This window comes from Pelodiscus sinensis, chromosome 16 (genome assembly GCF_049634645.1).
Source record: "Pelodiscus sinensis isolate JC-2024 chromosome 16, ASM4963464v1, whole genome shotgun sequence".
In the NCBI taxonomy this organism is placed as follows: Eukaryota; Metazoa; Chordata; order Testudines; family Trionychidae; genus Pelodiscus; species Pelodiscus sinensis.
In genome coordinates, this window is record NC_134726.1 from 4029043 (window position 1) to 4045827 (window position 16785).

The window sequence follows — 16785 nt, forward strand, 5'->3', positions numbered from 1 at the left end:
ATGCCCCACTGCCCCCAGATTTTTCAGACCAGCTTGTGCCAGGCTGGCAGGGGGGAGGGGCAGGTTACCAAGGCTGTCACCCATGCCCTGGCCAGCTGCCGCGGTGGGTGTGGCTACGTGGCTATTCTTTTAAATATGTAAATCAGCTCATTAAACGATTGACCGAAAAGTGGCACTGCCCAAAATGCAATTCCATGGGGTACCTGGCAGGGGGATAAGAAGGGGGCAACTAGCCCAGGCTAATGAGGCACAGCCCTCAGGAAGTCAGGAGCCAGGCTTGTGGTCAGTGTGTCTCAGGAGCGCCCAGCAGTGTGAGTTATTGTCAGTCGCTGCAGCCCATGAGCTGATCTAGGCGATTGGGCTCCCTGGCAGGCTGAGTCCTGGCAGCACCCCTGCCCCCTGCCAGAGCCCCACGTGCCAGGCCTAGCCTGGCTCTGGGGGGCCCCCTCAGCAATAGCCTATGTGCTGACCCTTCAAGCTGAGCAGCCCCAGGGAGGAGGTTGGGGGGGAGGCAGCGCTTCCCAATGGTGAAAGGCAGCTGCCTTAGCACCCGGCTCGGGGACCTGCTGGCTGTCCTGGATGGGCGTTGGAGCCAGTTCCTGCTCATGCCATTCATCCCCCTGCTTTCATCTAGGGCGCCCAGCTTCAAAAGGCCGCACCTGCTGGGGCTCTGTGGGTGCCAGGGCACGCTGGGTCTGGCTCCTGCTAACTCTGAGCGGGGTAGGCCAAACCGTGCCATGGGGAGTGGGGGGGGGGGGGGGGGCCAGGACTGGGCAGCAGCCCCAGAGCTCTGTCTGCAGCATTGGTACCAGACACCAGAATGGGCTGCGGGCCCGGGTGCAGCTGCAGCTCCGAGGCCAAGGGGTGTGGCTGGGGCCTGGCTTCCCCTCTGCGCCTATGGCCTTTGCCAGCGCACAGCCCCACGGCAGACGTGTGCGCGGCTGTGCGGGGCCAGAGACGAGGCGCCCACACATACCAGGCCATGCCCCCCCCCTCCCGCCCCACAGCCTTTGCTCTGGGAGGGCAGCGCACACTGGGCTGAGGTGGCCCCAGCCAGATTTCAGCCTGACGCCCCACACGGCGGGTGCTCTGCATCTTTTCCCTCAGCCGGGAATGGCTTGAGATGGAGAAAAGGGCCAGGCCCCCGGAACCCGCTGCCTGCTCCCAGCTGCCCTGTGCTGTGGCGCTGACCCTAGCAAAACCTTGGGACAGTGACAGGCCTTGGGCCCCACACTGGCCTGGGCAGTGACAAGCCCTTCCCCTGCAGCATGCCCCTTGCTGGCCACGGCTCCCTAGAGAGCTGGGGGCAGGGGACAAGGGTGCAGGGCAGGGCCCCAACAAGACACCTGGCTGGGTTGCAAATGGACAGCGGCTTTCCCCCTTGTACCGAAGGGGCAAGTGCCCTGGCAAGTTCGATGAGGACCCCAGGGCCTGGCACTCGCACCTGCCTGCCTGGCTCCAGGCAGGACTGACGCCCGCAGCAGGTTGGAGAGGCCCATGCTGTGCAGGCAGGAGGGATGCAGGGCCTGTGAGGGGCCAGCAGTGGGAAGGCTGGGGGGGGGGGGGGCAGGAGTGGGGCCACTCGGGCCCTGTGCTGGAGCAGCAGCTCAGCTCTGCTTGAAGGGCCCAGCCTAGTGCTACAGAGACGAGGGGGGGCTGGGCGACCATGGGGAGCCAGCATCCACCTGGCTAGGCCTGGCTCGGCTGGGCTGGGTGGGGAGGAAAGGGGCTGAGCGATGGAGAGGGCCGGGCAGAAGTGAAGTGAGTGGGGCAGTGCAGGGCCCAACTGCTACCCAGATGGTTCCGGCAGAGCGAGGCCTGGCAGCCCTGGGCAATTCTCCTGGCGCATTCACCCCTGGAAGGAGGGAACTATGTGCGGGAGCCCTGCATTGCCTGTGTGAGCCAGCCCAGCGGGAATCACCCCACTCGCCTGCCCTCCCTCTTCCACCCTGCCCAGCCACGCCGCTGGGGGCGCCCCAGAACGGAGCACCACACTGTCGGAGGAGCGGATTTTTATTCGTTTTTCTCTTTTACAATAAAAATTCTCAACCCAAAGCCCGAGAGAATCCAAGCCAACCACCATGTGCACCAGGGGCGTCAGAGTGCGGCTTCTCCCCGGAGCCTCCGTGCCGCACAGCCTGCCGGCCCCGCTTGTGGGCAGCGCAGGGCAGGTGGCAGCGGGGACACAGGCTGCTTCGTGCACTGGGCTGCTGTTGGGTTATTCATCACCGTGACATCAGCGGCCCTTTGTACGACTGTCGGGGGGGAAGAGGCTCCGAGGCCGGGGAAGGGCGGGGGCCGCGGGTGCAAGTGGGACGTGTAAGTCAGATTCCCCTGACAGGCGTATATGTGTGTGGGCACAACTGCAGCCAGGCTGCCAGGGCACTGCACACCCAGGGCACTCAGGCTAGAGCAGTGTACCCCAGCCAGGCTCATGTGCCCTCCAGGTGCACAGGCTCTGACCCACATGGATGCCGACGGCCCTGTGAGAGTTTGTGCTTTGTTTTCTCTCCAAGGCTGCTGTGGCTTGGCCCTGCAGAGCTGGGCTGCCAGTTGAATCCCTGCAGGGGACACCCCCTCCCCCATACAGCACCCTCCCCCCACGGCTTCTGTTTCCTCTTAATGCCATTGCTGATCTAAGGCTACAACAGCGCAGAGCCCAGTTCACACCTCCCCCACAGGGCCCTGATGGGTCCCACAGCAGCTACTAGGTGGGACCAGCCCCTGCTGTGGCCTCATGGCAGGCAGGTCCGGGGTAAGCCCCAGGAGCTGGCACCAGCAGGGCCAAGCCCTCAGACACCCCCCCGCCCCCACCCCTGGGTCACCTGTGAGCACCCTGCCCCCTTCCCGGCCTGTGACCGGCTCAGCAGGTGGAGAGGGGACCCGCAGCAGCAAGAGCCGGAGTTGCCTCCAAGGTGTGGCTCTGGCCTTTCCCGGCCTGAGGGGGCAGGCTGGCTGTGGGTGCCTGAGAAAGCTAAGCTGGGAGCAGCCTCTTTGGATGCCAGTGGGTGGCCCCACTGAGGCAGGTGCAGGGGAGAGGGTGGGGGAGGCAGGTGTTCTCCTGGGCCCACATGGTTCACATGTGGCTAATACGCCAGGCAGCTGTCAGGGCCTCCCCACAGCTGGTGGCTCTTCTGGGGCTCCCCGCCCTGCTGCAGAACCAGGCGCCTCCTACGCCAGCCCACATCCAGGCCCCTGCGGCTGGCGTCTCCCAGGCCCTGCCGACGGGCTCGTGCCATGGCACCGGCTGCTCCCGCCTAGCCTCTCACCCTGCCCAGGCTGGGGCAATGCCCAGCGAGGCCCCTCAGCCCGAGGATGCTGGTGCCGTCTCTCTCCTCCTGCCCTAGGCCCGCCTGGCGTGTCTGAGGCCCCAAGCGATTCACAGCAGCTCCCTCAAGAGACTCCCTGTGGCCCCATCCCACAGCTCCTGCCCCTTGGCCTTTGACACTGGGGCCACGCTGGGCTTGGGGGCAGGGCCCAGCCTGCCCTGTGACGGTCACTGCACGGCCGAGTCGTCGGCCTGAGGCGTGACAGCTGGTCAGGGGAGGGGCAGCGCTCAATGCGACCCCCCCTTGCATGGGCAAGGCCTGGGGCTGGAAGGACAGGAGTGCTGGGCAGGGCCTGCCTTCCTGCGGGGGCCGGGAGAGGGGCGGGGGGCGGTGCGCCCCCCAGGCGAGGGGCAGTCAGAGAAGAGCGAGTGTCGGGGGCCAGGACTCCCGGCGCTGCAGCCCACGGGCGCCAGGGGAGGGAGGGGATCACAGGAAGGCGTCGGCCTTGGCCCAGGGCTGCGTCTCGCTGAGGAAGCCATCACAGAGGTTGAAGCCCGGCTCAAAGCCCCAGGGACTGGCCAGCGCCTCGGCCCTCTGCTCCTCCCAGGCCTGCTGTGGGGCCTCGGCGAAGGGGGCGAAATCCTCCCAGTGCGGAGCAGGGCTGGGCTGATCGGTCGCCGGCGAGCCCCACGTGGCAGGAGGAGGGAGGTACCTGCCAGGGGGCTGGGCGGCGAGGTCCGCCTCCGTGGCCAGCGAGCTGAGCGCCGTGTTAATATCCAGGTCCTCGAAATTGCTGCTGCTTCCCTGGAGGACGTCGTCGAAGGCGTCGGCCCAGTCGAACCCGCCCCGCGGGGCCTCTGTGGGTCGGCTGCTGGCGGGCAGCAGGGGGGACAGGGCAGTTCCGGCTGCCGCGTGGCCCGGCTTCGGCAGAGGCTGCTTGGGTGGGCTGGGGGCATCATCCAGCAGCAGGCAGCCTTGGCCCTGCGGGTGCGGAGGGGGGCAGGTGGCGTGGTGAGGGGAGGGGCCTGGCTGCCCATTCCCCAGGCAGGGCAGAGGGGGCAAGAGGCCCCTGGGGGCAGCCTCCAGGGCGGGCACGCTGGGGCGCTGGCGGGCCGGGCCGGGCGGCACCGTGGGGGCGCGTCGCCGCTTGAAGACGCCGTTGACGAACATGTGGGCGTACTGCGGGTCGATCTGCCAGAAGCCCCCCTTGCCCGGCTCGTCCTTCTGCCGCGGCACCTTCCGGAAGCATTTGTTCAAGGACAGGTTGTGCCGGATGGAGTTCTGCAGCCAAGATAAGGAGGGACAGGCCCATGAAGGACACAGCGGCAGGGCGGGGCCAGCAGTGCCCCCCTCCCCAGTGCCTAGAGAGCCAGCGTGTGACACATGCTGCGCAGCACTAACCTCAGTGGAAGAGGGGGAAACTGAGGCACAGGATGTTAAGGATCGTGGGAGTTAGGTACCTCAAGATCTTTGTGGATCTGGGCCTAAGTGATTCCTCTGGGACGTGGGACCAGCCAGGCCGCCTGACTCTCAGCCCCATCCCCCGCACGGCAGCACAACACGTGTGAGTCACTACGTCCGGGGCTTGGGGCTGGGGACAGGAGATCCTGGTGCTACAGGCCAGGGGAAGGCCTCATGCACAGGCAGAATCTCCACTTCAGTCTTAGCTAAGTCCCTCTGCAGCCCTCCTGCCCGGGGTGAAATGCTCCCAGAGGGCGACCAACACAGGTTGCCTGCCTGGGTCTGATCCTGGTGCCCCAAGCAGGGAACGCCCTATGGCCTTTCCACACCACATCCCTTTGCTTCGGGGGCCGGCCTGGAGCTGAAGCGCCCTCCACCGGGCAGGGTGTCCCTCTGCCTCCAGGCCCAGATACTGTGCCCTGTCCTGCCCCGACAAGCAGCTGCAGGCCAAGCGCAGTGAAGATCCCCATCAGCTTGCGGGGGGCTGAGGCAGCCCTGCCCCCCAAGGGCACAGACAGCCCCACCTGGTGGAGGAGCAGCTGCTCAGAGAAAGAGAAAACGGGCCCTGCGCATCCCCCTCCAACCCCTGCATCCTCCGTGGGGGGCGAGTGAGGCCGAAGGAATCAAATACCGCGGCTCGTTTATCAGCCTGCGGCACCCCGGCCCTCGCGGTGACAGACACAGGCCTCCATTGTCCGTCGCCTCCACAGGGTGGTTAATTATTCAGGCGGCCGACTCACCTGCCAGCTGGGCTCGGCGTGCCGGTAGTAGCAGAAGTTCTCCGCAATCCAGCTGTAGATGGCTGACAAGGTGACCTTGGCCTGCTGGCTGGCCTGCAGAGCCATGCAGATGAGGGTGGCGTAGGAGTAAGGGGGCTTCACCCCAGGGTTGCTCCTGTAATCGATCTGCTCGGCGGTGCCAAGGCCAGGCGGGTAGCTGGTGCCAGGCGAGGTGGCGGCGGAGGTGGGTTTGCCCAGGCTCAGGGGCATCCCAGTGGCTGCGGTGTCTCCTGCTGGTGGGCTGGCCGGGGCCTCGGCCTCTGGGAAGAGCTGCTGGTGGAGAGGGTGGCTGGGGGCGGGTGGCCTCTCCGGATCAACCGTGACGATGGAGAAGTCTTGCAGCCACTGCAGGCTGGTGAGGCTGTCGTCCAGGGGCGTGGTCCCGCCCTCATTGCCTTGGTCCTCTGGGGGCAGCAGCAGCCACTTCTCCTTGAAGCGGGCAGTGATGTCGGGCGAGGCGAGGACGGGCATCCTCCGGGGACTCCCACTGCGGGGCGGGGCAGGGCAGAAACATCAGCCGTAGCCCCCCACCCCCGCTGCCTCCTGCCCTGGAGAACAGGCAAGGCCCTGCGCCTCCCTCTCGTGCCTGGTACTGTGCAGGTCCCTGTAATGCCCCCACACCTCATCCACAGCTGCTGCCCTCAGCAGGTGGAGAGCTGGAGTTCAGAGGCGCCTTCACCCATTCCTAGAGCTACTGCTCGCCTCCCTGGTGCCTACTGGGACCTGCCTCTCAGCAGGGCACCTCCCTGCTGCAGGCTGGGCAGTTTCCCCTGCAGGCACCAGCCGCTCAGTTCCAGCTCTAGTGGTCACACCCCAGGGACGCCTAATCCGCTGTCTTCAAACAGCAGGGATGAGCAGGCCAAAGGGGGCCTGGAACAATGAGGCAGCACCAACACCTCCCAGGACAAATTCCTCCCCACTGGCCTCTGAAACCCCCACTTAGCTCCCTGCATCAGCCTGGGTGAAGCACAGTCCTGCTGCCCTTCACTCGTACAGCAACATCGCATGATCCCCGCAGCCAGCACGAACGGGATTTGTGACCCAGCACCAGCCCGAACGGACCACTGGGGCAGCACAGCTCTGCCCGCACGCACCTAGGTGGAGTGGGGGTGTTCAGGGGAATACAGGCCCTGCAGCCCCCCGAGCTTGCTGGAGAAGGGTCCAGCATGAATGACAGGCGTATTTGTGGCACCTGCCAGCGGGGACCACAAAGCACCTTCCAACCCGGTGTCACCATCTGCAGTTACACATGGGAAACTGAGGCAGCACAGAGCACGTTCCCACTGAGCACAGGGCCTGGCATCTCCTGCTTCCTGCCCCATGGGTGCTGGATGGAGCCAGGCAGCCAGCACGGAGCCAAAGGCCAAGCGCCTGCCAACCTGCCAGGACCCACCGGCTGTGAGATGAGTGACGCTGGCACCTAGCTCTGCCGGGCTTGCTGGGGACCTGTCACACCGAAAACAAAAGTGCTGAGGAGGCCTCCAGGGAGGCCTTCTCTGGTTACTGCAGTGGCCAGGTGGTGCTGGTGCTGCTCATTATGGTGGTGCGCCGACAGCCCAGGCGCGCTGCCCAGCACCCAGGGAACACACTGGCACCGGGGCGGGTGGCTCGGGACGCCTGGGCTTGAGAATGGAACAGCAGCCACATGTGGGGCAGAGAGCCTGGGCAACCAGACCCATCGGTAGCCGCCTGGTGGGATGGGGCAGCTCAAAAAGTCCCCTCTCGCTCAACAGCTCCTGGGCCACTCAGCATCCTCACAGCAGCCTGGCGGCTCGGAGCCAATCTGGGGCATTCGATGCTGAGCCTGATACAGCCAGACCCACTGCAGTAAGGGATTATTGTTGCCCTGGCGGGTGGGGGGCAGCCCAAGGCCAAGCATAGCCTTTCATGGGGAAACTGAGGCACAGAGCTAGTCTCTGCAGGCCACCAGCAAGACGCTGGCAGAGCTAGCACTGGAGACGAGCATTCCCAGCCAAGCCACAGACCCTGTACCAAAGGTAATCTCCCCCCCCCACCCCAAAGGGATGAAGCCACCGCAGTGCCTAACATCCGAGAGACCCCGCCTGCCTCCACCCACGAATGAACACAATGCAGTGAGGTTGGAGGCACTGACGCCTGTGGGTCCGATCAGACCCACAGCTCCTGACAGAGCCAGCCCCCTTGGTGAGCACTCACCAGCCCGCAGGGGCCAGTCAGGCAAGGAGCCACGTTCAGGCTTAACCCGGCGCTGGGAACAGCAGCCTCTTGGCGCCGTGCCCACGCAGGGAGAGCGCTGTCCGAGGGGGCCTCCGTTCCTCACACGTGCCAAGCGCAGTGTTGAACTGCGGGGGATTCGTCCTGGGACGGCGCGGCGAGGGGCAGGCAGGGAAGACAGCGAGGCGCTTGGCAGGGACAGCAGAGCTCTTACCTGTTGCAGAGCTGGGGGGGTGTCCCTTGGGGGCACCTGTCTGAATTGGATTGGTGCAGACACAGCCGCACCTCCTGTTACAGCCCCATCCACCCAGCTGGCCTGGCAGGGAGATTGCTGGGGGCACCTGCGTGTCACCTTTTGTAGGGCTGGAAGGGGGCGGGAGAACAGCCCTTTAAACAGATCCTGGGCGTCTCATTGGCTGCTGGTGTCTGGCGTCCCTGGTGCCTTCTGGCCAATGATGCCTGGAGGGTGGCACTCAGTCTGCTCAGAAGTTAGGGATCCTCAATAATTTCTCATGCCAAAGCTTTGCCACAGCATCTTGGGGCTCTTTCTGCAGCCACAAATTAATTCCATGCACAGGAGCAGTGGGGTGTATGTCCTCTCACCCATGTGCCAACACAATGCTCTGATTGCTGCCGCCTGTTAACATGCCACCCCCTCCGTTGCCCTACAGGCTGGCAGACACCTCTGAACATCCAAGTTACAGGGGGCCGAGGTCAGATTGCACTGGGGGTTTGGGGTGAATAAGATCCAGGTCTGAGTGGGAGGCAAAGAGCCATGACTGGAGAGAGCTCTGTGCAGAATCCAGCACCTGCATCCAGGTGATTAGCCGACCAATCCCTCTGTACAAGGCACAGACTGGGGGGGCCCCAAAAGAGCTTGCAAACATAAAGGCATTTCCTGTGTTCAGAAATCCAGACTCACGGGGCTTGCCCAGGCCGTGCTGGTCTCGGGAGACATGCTGGCCTGTGGAGAAGGGGGATGGTAAATTCCTGGGGAGCGCATCTGCCCAGTTCTGAAATACCTGCAGCGCGTGGGTCTCACATTCCTCTCCAGCATTCCGGGAAGCAGCGGCTGTGGATCCCAGGCTCTGATTCTGGGTGTGAGAGCTGCTGGCAGAACCTGCACTGCACAGCACTTCTGAGAAGGGCTCAAGCACGTTTTGCACTGAATCTTCATGGCTCCCAGGCCCTTCCCCTGAGAGAAAAAGCCAAAGTCCAGCACTCCAGGGTCCTCTGGAAAATGTAGAGTGACTGCCTAGAGGTCCCTGTTTCATTCCTGGCTTTGGTAGGCCCAGGGAGGCCCTTTTCAATGGGGACAGCTTCAGTGCCTAAGAACACTCCCCCGCTTGGGAGGTGGAGAGGGTGAGGAAAGTGCTTCTGCTCCTACCTGGGGGGAGGGAGAAAAGAAAGGGATCTTCCTGGCCACCCAACCAGCCGCAGGAATGCTCTGGGTGCCAGCTGCCTGGGAGCTGCTAGCCTGGGGGTGGGACAGGGTGGGGTTACAGAGCTGTACGGGGCACACTCAGTTCCAACCTGGCACAGCAGGGAAGCCTATCAAACTTGCCAAGGGGTGGCCCTTTAGAAGGGATGATCCAAGACCCCTGCAGGGTGGCACTCAGAGAGCAGAGCTCCTTGACCAGGGTGGCTGAAGAGCCTCTGCTGCCTGCATCACCTGAACCAGAGGGATCATCCTTTTATTTGGAACACAGGCCTCTCAGCCCGGGGCCTTGGGACAGGAGGAGCCCCGGAGCCAGACTCCCTTCCCAGAGACCACTGTCCTCTCCCCTCTCCGGGAACTGCTGGGGTAGCTTGGACTCCGTGGGCTCCAGCGTGGGTCGGTTTGCTGCTTTTAGACGGCTTCGCACCTGGAAGGGGGCTGCCACTTTCCTCAGACCGACAGCCGGGGGGTGCCTGGGACAGGCCCGCCTTCACCCCGGGGGTGCCCTCCAAGTACAGCCTCACATTCCTGATCAGAAGGCCCGTGGTGACCTTGCGTCATCCCTTCCCAGGAAGCCCAAAGCCTTGGCAGCAGGTGCCGGCGGCTGGTCACATCCTGCGAGTGGCCCCGGGGCTGTCAGGGGAGGGCGTCACTGCAGCACCCTGCCCCGCGGCCAGCGCCTCCCTGGGCAGGCGGCAGGAGCCTCATCTCAGCGTGGGCAGAGCAGGCTCCTTCCCCAGCCCCAAGGGGAGACAACGCGCCAGCTGATCCGGGGACACGTGGCTGGCCCAGCAGGGAGCGAGGCTCCTGCCATTATAAAGCAAACGCCCCTTCTGATTGGCTGCTTTCCTCACAGCCCCGCCTCTCGCTCCCAGCCGCCAATCGCGACGGTTAGTAACGGCCTTTGGGCGCGAGGGGGGCGGAGCGAGGGAGCCCCGCCCCTTCTGCTCTCTGCCCACCCCACCCGCGGTCAGGGAAGGAAGAGCCCCTGCCATCCCGGGCCCGCTCGCTAGGGGACACTGAGCCTCCGCAGATCCCTTCCCAGCATGCCTTGCGGCCGCGCCTCGCTACCCAGAGCTTTGATCCGATTGGGCGACGGCGATGGCGCACCGTGCCCGCCCCCCGGGGTTGGAGTTGGCGGATTGGGTGCGGGCGGTTGCATTGGTGTCACACGCCGTGCTGCGATTGGCGGGACGCGGCCAGCGGGCGCGGCGATTGGCTGTTGCAGGCGCGGCCCGCCCCGGCAGCGCGGCGATAGGTCAGCGCACGCGGCGGGGGGGCGGCCTCTCTGTGGTGGCGGCTCGGTGTGGCGATGGCGGCGCTGACGGGGACCGCGGGCGCGGCGGGGCTGTTCCCCCCGCTCTCGGTGCCGGGCGTGACCGAGCTGAAGCCGCTGAGCCGCTACGAGGCCATGCGGCTCGGGCCCGGCTGGAGCCACTCGTGCCACGCCATGTTGTACGCGCCCAACCCGGGCATGCTCTTCGGCCGCATCCCGCTGCGCTACGCCGTGCTGGTCAGCGGGGGGGGCCTCGGGGGGGCGGGGGCCTCGGGGGGGGGGCGCGCGCGGGCCTCGGGGCGGGCCTCGGGGAGGGGGGCGGGGGCGCGGGCGGGCCTCGGGGAGGGGGGCGGGGGCGCGCGCGGGCCTCGGAGCGGGCCTCGGGGAGGGGGGCGGGGGCGCGCGCGGGCCTCGGGGAGGGGGGCGGGGGATTCGGGCAGGGGCGGGGCCTGGGGGCGGGTCTGGTTGGGCGGGGGGTGATTGAGGCCTAGGCTGGGGGACGGGCCAGAGATCGGGATTGGGGCGGGGCCGGGTGGTGGCTGGGGTCTGGGGTGGGGAGCGGGCCTTGGGGGTGCGGGAAGGCCGTGGGTCTCCTCGGTGGGCTGGAGAGCTGGGACCCCCACCTAGGGCTGAGCCTGGAGTCTTCCCCTGCCGCTGCACTAACTCACTGCGGCGGCTGCCTGCCGCTGTCCAGGCACAGCTCTGCTACGTCTACCTGCCAGGCCACCCTAGCAGGCCATGAGCTACCCGCAGGAGCTAGGCCCCGTCCCGTGCACACCACTAGTTCTCCCAGCTCATGTTGTGCACTTAGGAGGGTCACCCTGGGCCAGTGGATTCTTTGCTGGCAGCTGCTGCAGAAGAGACCCTTTAGCCCATAGCAAGAGGGCGTGGGGTGTGTGTGTGTGTGTCTGTCTGTCTGTGTATAGTTACATGCATGTTGCTTCCAGCCCTTATGGCTTTGAGGCAGGCTTCATAACATGGACCTCCACAATTCTGCCTGAGTTTGAAGATGGGGTGTTCCATTGTCTCCCTGGTCCTACAGGGCTGTGCTGAACAAGACTGGCAGGTTTGTTGCTGCTCTACACTGCCCTGTAGGTTGGGGTGTGTGTTAAAGTGACGAGTTGCGTCTGTTTCATTCTGCTGCACCTTGAGAGAGAGCTGAGCAGAGCCTGGAGCTAATCACTGGGAAGGGTGCACGTCCAAATATAAGGGAGGGGCAGAGCAGCAGGAAAAAATCTTTCCAGGAGGCGAGAGGATGGAGCTTCAGATTTTTCAGCCATCCACTAGCTGAGGCGAATCCAAAACATGCAGCTCTGAACCTGACACTGACTCCTAGAGACTAGTTAGGAGCGGGAGGGGACTAAACATTCCCCCTTGAACTCACCAGTGGCTGTCTTTTCTGTGCATCTCTGGTTGGTAGGCTTGGTGCTTAGCTGCTGTGTGTCCGGTGCACTTGTCAAGACTGCTTGCAAGTCACCACCCTCCAACAGTCTGATGGGTTCTCCATATGGCATGGTATTGAGGTATCAGCATTTCCCACTGCTGTATACTCATTCTATGGGTCTCTCTCCAGAAGGCAACCAACTTGAGGCTCAGCTTCATCCTGCAGAGAAGTAGGTCTGGGCTTCCAGGCGGTACCACTAGGCAAAAACTAGAGGGGGTTGGCAAAACTGATGGTATCAGACTGTTCAAATACTAAGGGCAGCAGGATTTTCTGATAAAAATGATTGCAGTGGACTGCACTTATTTCCTAGTGAGTTCATACCACCCAGGTGCAAAAATTGGGTCAGTTTTGAATGGGGTCATGTTCTAGGTTTTTTTTAATTGCCTTTGTAAAGAAAAAGAAGCTAAGATTGTGCTGAAGCTAATGGGGTATGGAAGAGGGGTACAGTGAAGCCTCAGACCTCTCTGATTAGGGTACAGACTGTCTTGTGCCTTGCTTGTTTTGACCCCTTTGTCTTGGAGAGGTTTCCTGTGTGGTGGGTGTCCAGCTCTTGGCTGGGGGTACCCTCTCCTCTCCCACAGGGTCCCTGGGGCTATGTACTGTGCCCCATTAATGTGATGCGCCTCTATTGCAGATGCAGATGCGATTTGACGGACTACTGGGCTTTCCCGGGGGGTTCGTGGATCGCCGTTACTGGTCCCTGGAGGATGGTCTGAATCGGGTGCTGGGCTTGGGTTTGGGCTGTGTGCGCCTGACGGAAGCTGATTATCTGTGCTCGCACCTGACAGAGGGGCCACATCGCGTGGTGGCCCACTTCTACGCCAGGCAGCTGACCCTGGAGGAGCTGCACACCATCGAGATCTGCGCGGTGCATTCCCGAGACCACGGGCTGGAGGTGGGGTATTCAAGGGAGTGTCTGGAAGCTCTGAGACTGTGGGGAATGAAGCTTCCCAGACTAGTCCTGCTGGGCTGCTATCCACTGCAGCTGGGCAGGGGAATGCACCGCATTTAACAGCTTCTAGTGGTGACTGGCGAGTACTAGGCACTGCCACGTTGCTGTCCTGAGTTAGTTGTAAGTCCTGGCCTTCCCTGGGGAAGATGGCAGGGCCATGGTAGCGTAGGGAGGGCTAAAAGGGATAGTCAAAGAGAATGCCTCTGACCCGAAGGTTCGGTGAACTCGTCACTCCGTCTGGCGGGCAGCAAGCAAGGGCTGGGTGTGTTGTCTGACTGAAACTGTGATCTTTGTGTGGCCCTGCAATGCTTTAATCAACAAGGTATTGGGCCCTGATTGGATGGCACATAAGCGGTAAGAAGTCAGCCAGAGAGACATGAGTTTTTCTGGGAAATCTGGAGCTACAGGGACTCTGACTGGGTTGGTGAGCTTGTGCCAGGTCATCTAATATCCCTGATGTAGAACACAGCTGGTGGAGGACGTTTGGTGCATCCTGGGCAGGATGCTGCGATCTGCCAGGAGCGATGCTGCATGTGCACTAAATGTGACCCTGGGTGGTGGCGGCACCTGTTGAGGGGGACCTGGAAGTGAGTTACAGCATTCTTGCAGAGTGCTATGAAGGGCAAAGCAGAGACCTAGAATGTAGGTCATCCCTGGGGCAGGTGGTGGTACACCTGGGATATGGGGGTAGCAGGGAGTGGTAGGGGACGTGGGGGGATGGTAAGCTGTGGTGCTCATTCTGAGGGATGGTAGAGGATGGGCTGAAACAGGGTAAGGGGTGGTCTGCTGGGGGGAAGGTACGGTGCACATGTGGGGGGAGATTGATGGGGGAGGCAGACTGGGGCCAGGGTGCTTACGTGGCGGGTATGTGGGGTGTTGCCTAGGCTTGGTTTGGAGTAATGGGCAGAGGTGTGGTATTCCTGCTGGGAGTTGGGGCGCGGGGGGGGGGGTGGATGTGGCTCTGCTCATCCTGGGTGAATGGGAGAGGTGCATGGTCTGGGGAGGCAGGGCCTGCTGGGAAGCTGGTGCTCACCCCATGTGGGTCGGGGGGCTTGCATGGGGGTGGGCTGACAGTGCCTTTTGGTGTTGCTCAATTGTGTGTGCTGTTGCAGGTAATGGGAATGGTCCGTGTTCCCTTGTACACCCAGAAGGACCGCATGGGTGGGCTGCCGAACTTCCTGGGGAACTCCTTCATCGGGACTGCTAAATTCCAGCTGCTCTTTGCCCTGAAGGTCTTGAATATGGTTCCTGAAGAGAAGCTGGTAGAGGCTGTGGCTGCCACCCAGAAGCAAAAAGAGCCGGCAGCCGTGACTGGCAACGTGAAGGCAGCTGCGCCAGCCAATGTGACAGCCGCTGCGACGGCCGCTGCAACGGCCAATGCAACGGTAGCTGCGACAGCCAATCCACCAGTGGCTAAACCAGAAAATGCATCTGCACGTCAGCCTCCAGCTGTATCAGTGGCTGAGCCAGCGGCTAAGCAAGCAGCAGAGTCTGTGATAGGGCCTGCGGCCAAGCCGGTAGCTGAGCCCAAGGCTGAGTCTGCAGCTGAGCCGGTAGCTGAGCCCATGAATGAGTCTGTGGCAGAGCCAGCAGCGGAGCCCAAGGCTGAGCCAGCGGTTGAGGCTATGGCTGAGTGATGGATTGTTCTGTGTCAACTTCTTTAAAATGGGTAAAGAGACTAGAGACGTTCCTGTCACTGGCTGCAAAGGCCATCCGCTCGACTCCACCACCGCGCTGGTCAGGTGGGGCGGGATTCATTTGCCTGAGGCAATGGAACGCTGTATTTTGTAAGGCCCATAAATAATAGCAAGCTTTCCAGATCTCCTAGCAGCCCCTCCGCGGTCTGTGTGCTTACAGGACTCTTAGAATGCTTTAACTTCCAGGGATGCTCAGCCCACACCCAGCTTAGGTATTGTTTTAATGAACAGAAATGTTCCTTTTTAAATTGAGACAGTGAGTTTTTAGCCCCCAGCAGCAGTATTGTGAACCCAGTCACAGCTGTGTTTGGGGATGGGTAAACAAACCTGATTGAAAAGAGACAAGTCTGCCAGCTCTAGCTCCATGCCATGTGCAGAAATGAAGTGGCTGGCCTCCAGTGGGCCTAGTCTAAGAGTGCTCCTAGTGTTCCCAGGTTACTTTGGGACCCATGGAAGCTAAGGTGGAAGCTTAGCTGGCTGGTGTCGGCTCCCAGGTGGCTTAGGCTGAGCCCCCGTGGGGTGCAGAAAGGTGGGATGCGTGTGTGGCTTTGCATCTGGAGAGTTGGGGGTGCAGGAGAATGAAATAAATGGCTTTGCTGTACTCGTTTGCTGTCTTCCCATGAACACTGGCGAGCGTCAGGGATGTGATGTGAGTGTGCAGTCATAGTACTCGGTGCTAGGCACTCGCATGCGGAGTGGGGCTGTCTGCAGGGACTTGACTGCTGGCAGCTTCTCTTTGCTGAGATAGGAGACTAATGGCTGTTGTCCTGGACTTAGCCCCTTCTGACTAGGGCAATGGCTCTTAAATGGCACCTCTCTCCTCGATTGCTGTTTTCAGTTTAACTGTCTCGCCCCTTGTCCTTCAGTCCACCCTCACCCACAACCTTAGTCACTTCCAAACACTAAAGTGGAACTGGGACAGTTCTTAGTGGGAGATTGCCACATCTGGACTAGCCACTCCTGGACTTGCTTCCCCAATATGATTGGAAACTATTCCCGGGACCCTTCTCAGGCACTGGCTACAGCCAAACCCAGCTGGCCAGATACACCCGTGTCTCCAGTGGGGTTGACTGGAGTGCCTCAACCATTGTCAGTGTCTTGTGAAGGTGGCAATTCATTCTGCATAATCTGCTGCAGCACCTTGCTGATGGCATGAGTCACATCCTGCCCACCTGGGAACCAAACTGATGGCTCCCTGCTCCTATGGTCAGGCATGCTGTTGCCATTCATTTACAAGGCTCTGCACACTCAACAGGTGGGGTCACTTCAGTTGTCTCTGCACCAGCTTCCAGCAGATCTTGCTCTCCCTGGGTCCTAGGCTGGAGCCCGATGCTGCCTTATCTGTTTAGGTACTTCTACCAAGCCCCTTGCTTTGGTCATGGAACAATCACTCTGGGCCAACGGAGTTCTCTAAACAGAATAGTTCCCTCCCTTGGGCCCCTCTCTGACAGCTCAAACTGCTGTAAGAGGCTGGAGTAGATTCCTTGATGCTTGGCAAAGTGCTTTGCTTCCAAGACTGGCCTCAAACCCAGCAGTGGCCATTCTCTTGCTCTCTCCCCCTTAATGCTTTCAGGGTGACTGGTGGGGGCTGCTCTAAGAACCAGCAGAGCCAGGCCCAGCTGGGACCCCATTTTAGTCAGTTAACTGGTTAAATGTTTAACCTGATGCTTCAGCAGTTAACTGAGGTTTTATATTCCTAGTCCTTGGCTGTGTCTACATTGGCGCAATCTTGCACCAAAGCAGCCACTTTTGTGCAAAAACACTGACATTCTAATGTGTGAAATCAGTGCTGCTTGTGCAAGAACTATGATGCTCCCGCTCAGGAATAAGCCCTCTTGGGCAACTGTTCTTGCGCAAGAGGCCAGTGGAAACATGAATTTCTTCGGCAAGAAAGCCTGATGGCTAAAATGGCCATTGGAGCTTTCTTGCGTGCGAGAGCGTCTACACTGACACAGATGCTCTTGAGCAAAGGCACATGCCAGTGTAGACGCTCTTGCGCCTACACAAGAGTTCTTGCATTAAGAGTATTTGCGCAAGATCGTGCTAATGTAGACGTAGCCCTTGGTTTTAAGGAATATCAGTGTGTCCCTGCAGTGGATCTATCATCCCAATGTGCTACAACAATACATTACAAGGACAGACTGATGGGATTAACTCCTACCACTGCCATTCCATTGACACAGAAGGCCCATTGGTGATCCCAAGTGTCACAGGCAAAGCCCTTCAGCAATGCTCCCTGCTGCAGTTGGTAGGGACAAACTTTGTCTGGGCAGATA

At 61.6% G+C, this 16785-nt stretch overlaps 2 protein-coding genes across 5 annotated transcripts; one reads left to right on the forward strand and one right to left on the reverse strand.

The window, feature by feature from the left end:
* Positions 1-1997: 1997 nt before the first annotated feature.
* On the reverse strand, positions 1998-9478 carry LOC102449464 (forkhead box protein J1-B-like). 2 transcript variants are annotated; one of them, XM_075899124.1, is made up of 3 exons: positions 8725-9478; positions 5471-5996; positions 1998-4550 (listed from the first exon to the last, which is right to left on the reverse strand). In XM_075899124.1, exons 1-3 carry the CDS (start codon positions 8877-8879, stop codon positions 3756-3758), a joined length of 1476 nt encoding a protein of 491 aa, XP_075755239.1. In that variant the 5' UTR covers positions 8880-9478; the 3' UTR covers positions 1998-3755. The 2 variants fall into 2 exon arrangements, with proteins under 2 accessions (XP_075755239.1, XP_014432724.2); XM_014577238.3 differs by lacking the exon at positions 8725-9478 and adding an exon at positions 7917-8353.
* Positions 9479-10405: 927 nt separating this feature from the next.
* NUDT16L1 (nudix hydrolase 16 like 1) lies at positions 10406-15110 on the forward strand. Of its 3 annotated transcripts, none has more exons than XM_075899127.1 (3): positions 10406-10653; positions 12495-12755; positions 13925-15110. In XM_075899127.1, exons 1-3 carry the CDS (start codon positions 10453-10455, stop codon positions 14447-14449), a joined length of 987 nt encoding a protein of 328 aa, XP_075755242.1. In that variant the 5' UTR covers positions 10406-10452; the 3' UTR covers positions 14450-15110. The 3 variants fall into 3 exon arrangements, with proteins under 3 accessions (XP_075755242.1, XP_075755244.1, XP_075755243.1); XM_075899128.1 differs by lacking the exon at positions 10406-10653 and adding an exon at positions 10960-11482; XM_075899129.1 differs by lacking the exon at positions 12495-12755.
* The last annotated feature ends 1675 nt before the right edge of the window (positions 15111-16785 follow it).

What these genes read in the sequence shown, in the direction of transcription:
- NUDT16L1 (XM_075899127.1), top strand. Translation starts at nt 10,453, where the DNA reads ATGGCGGCGCTGACGGGGACCGCGGGCGCGGCGGGGCTGTTCCCCCCG. An exon ending in CGCTGCGCTACGCCGTGCTG is followed by an intron (nt 10,654 to 12,494) that starts GTCAGCGGGGGG and finishes CCTCTATTGCAG; the next exon opens with ATGCAGATGCGATTTGACGG. An exon ending in CCCGAGACCACGGGCTGGAG is followed by an intron (nt 12,756 to 13,924) that starts GTGGGGTATTCA and finishes GTGCTGTTGCAG; the next exon opens with GTAATGGGAATGGTCCGTGT.
- LOC102449464 (XM_075899124.1), bottom strand. Translation starts at nt 8,879, where the DNA reads ATGAAGATTCAGTGCAAAACGTGCTTGAGCCCTTCTCAGAAGTGCTGT. An exon ending in GTGAGACCCACGCGCTGCAG is followed by an intron (nt 5,997 to 8,724) that starts GTATTTCAGAAC and finishes CCCGCCCCGCAG; the next exon opens with TGGGAGTCCCCGGAGGATGC. An exon ending in ACGCCGAGCCCAGCTGGCAG is followed by an intron (nt 4,551 to 5,470) that starts GTGAGTCGGCCG and finishes TCTTGGCTGCAG; the next exon opens with AACTCCATCCGGCACAACCT.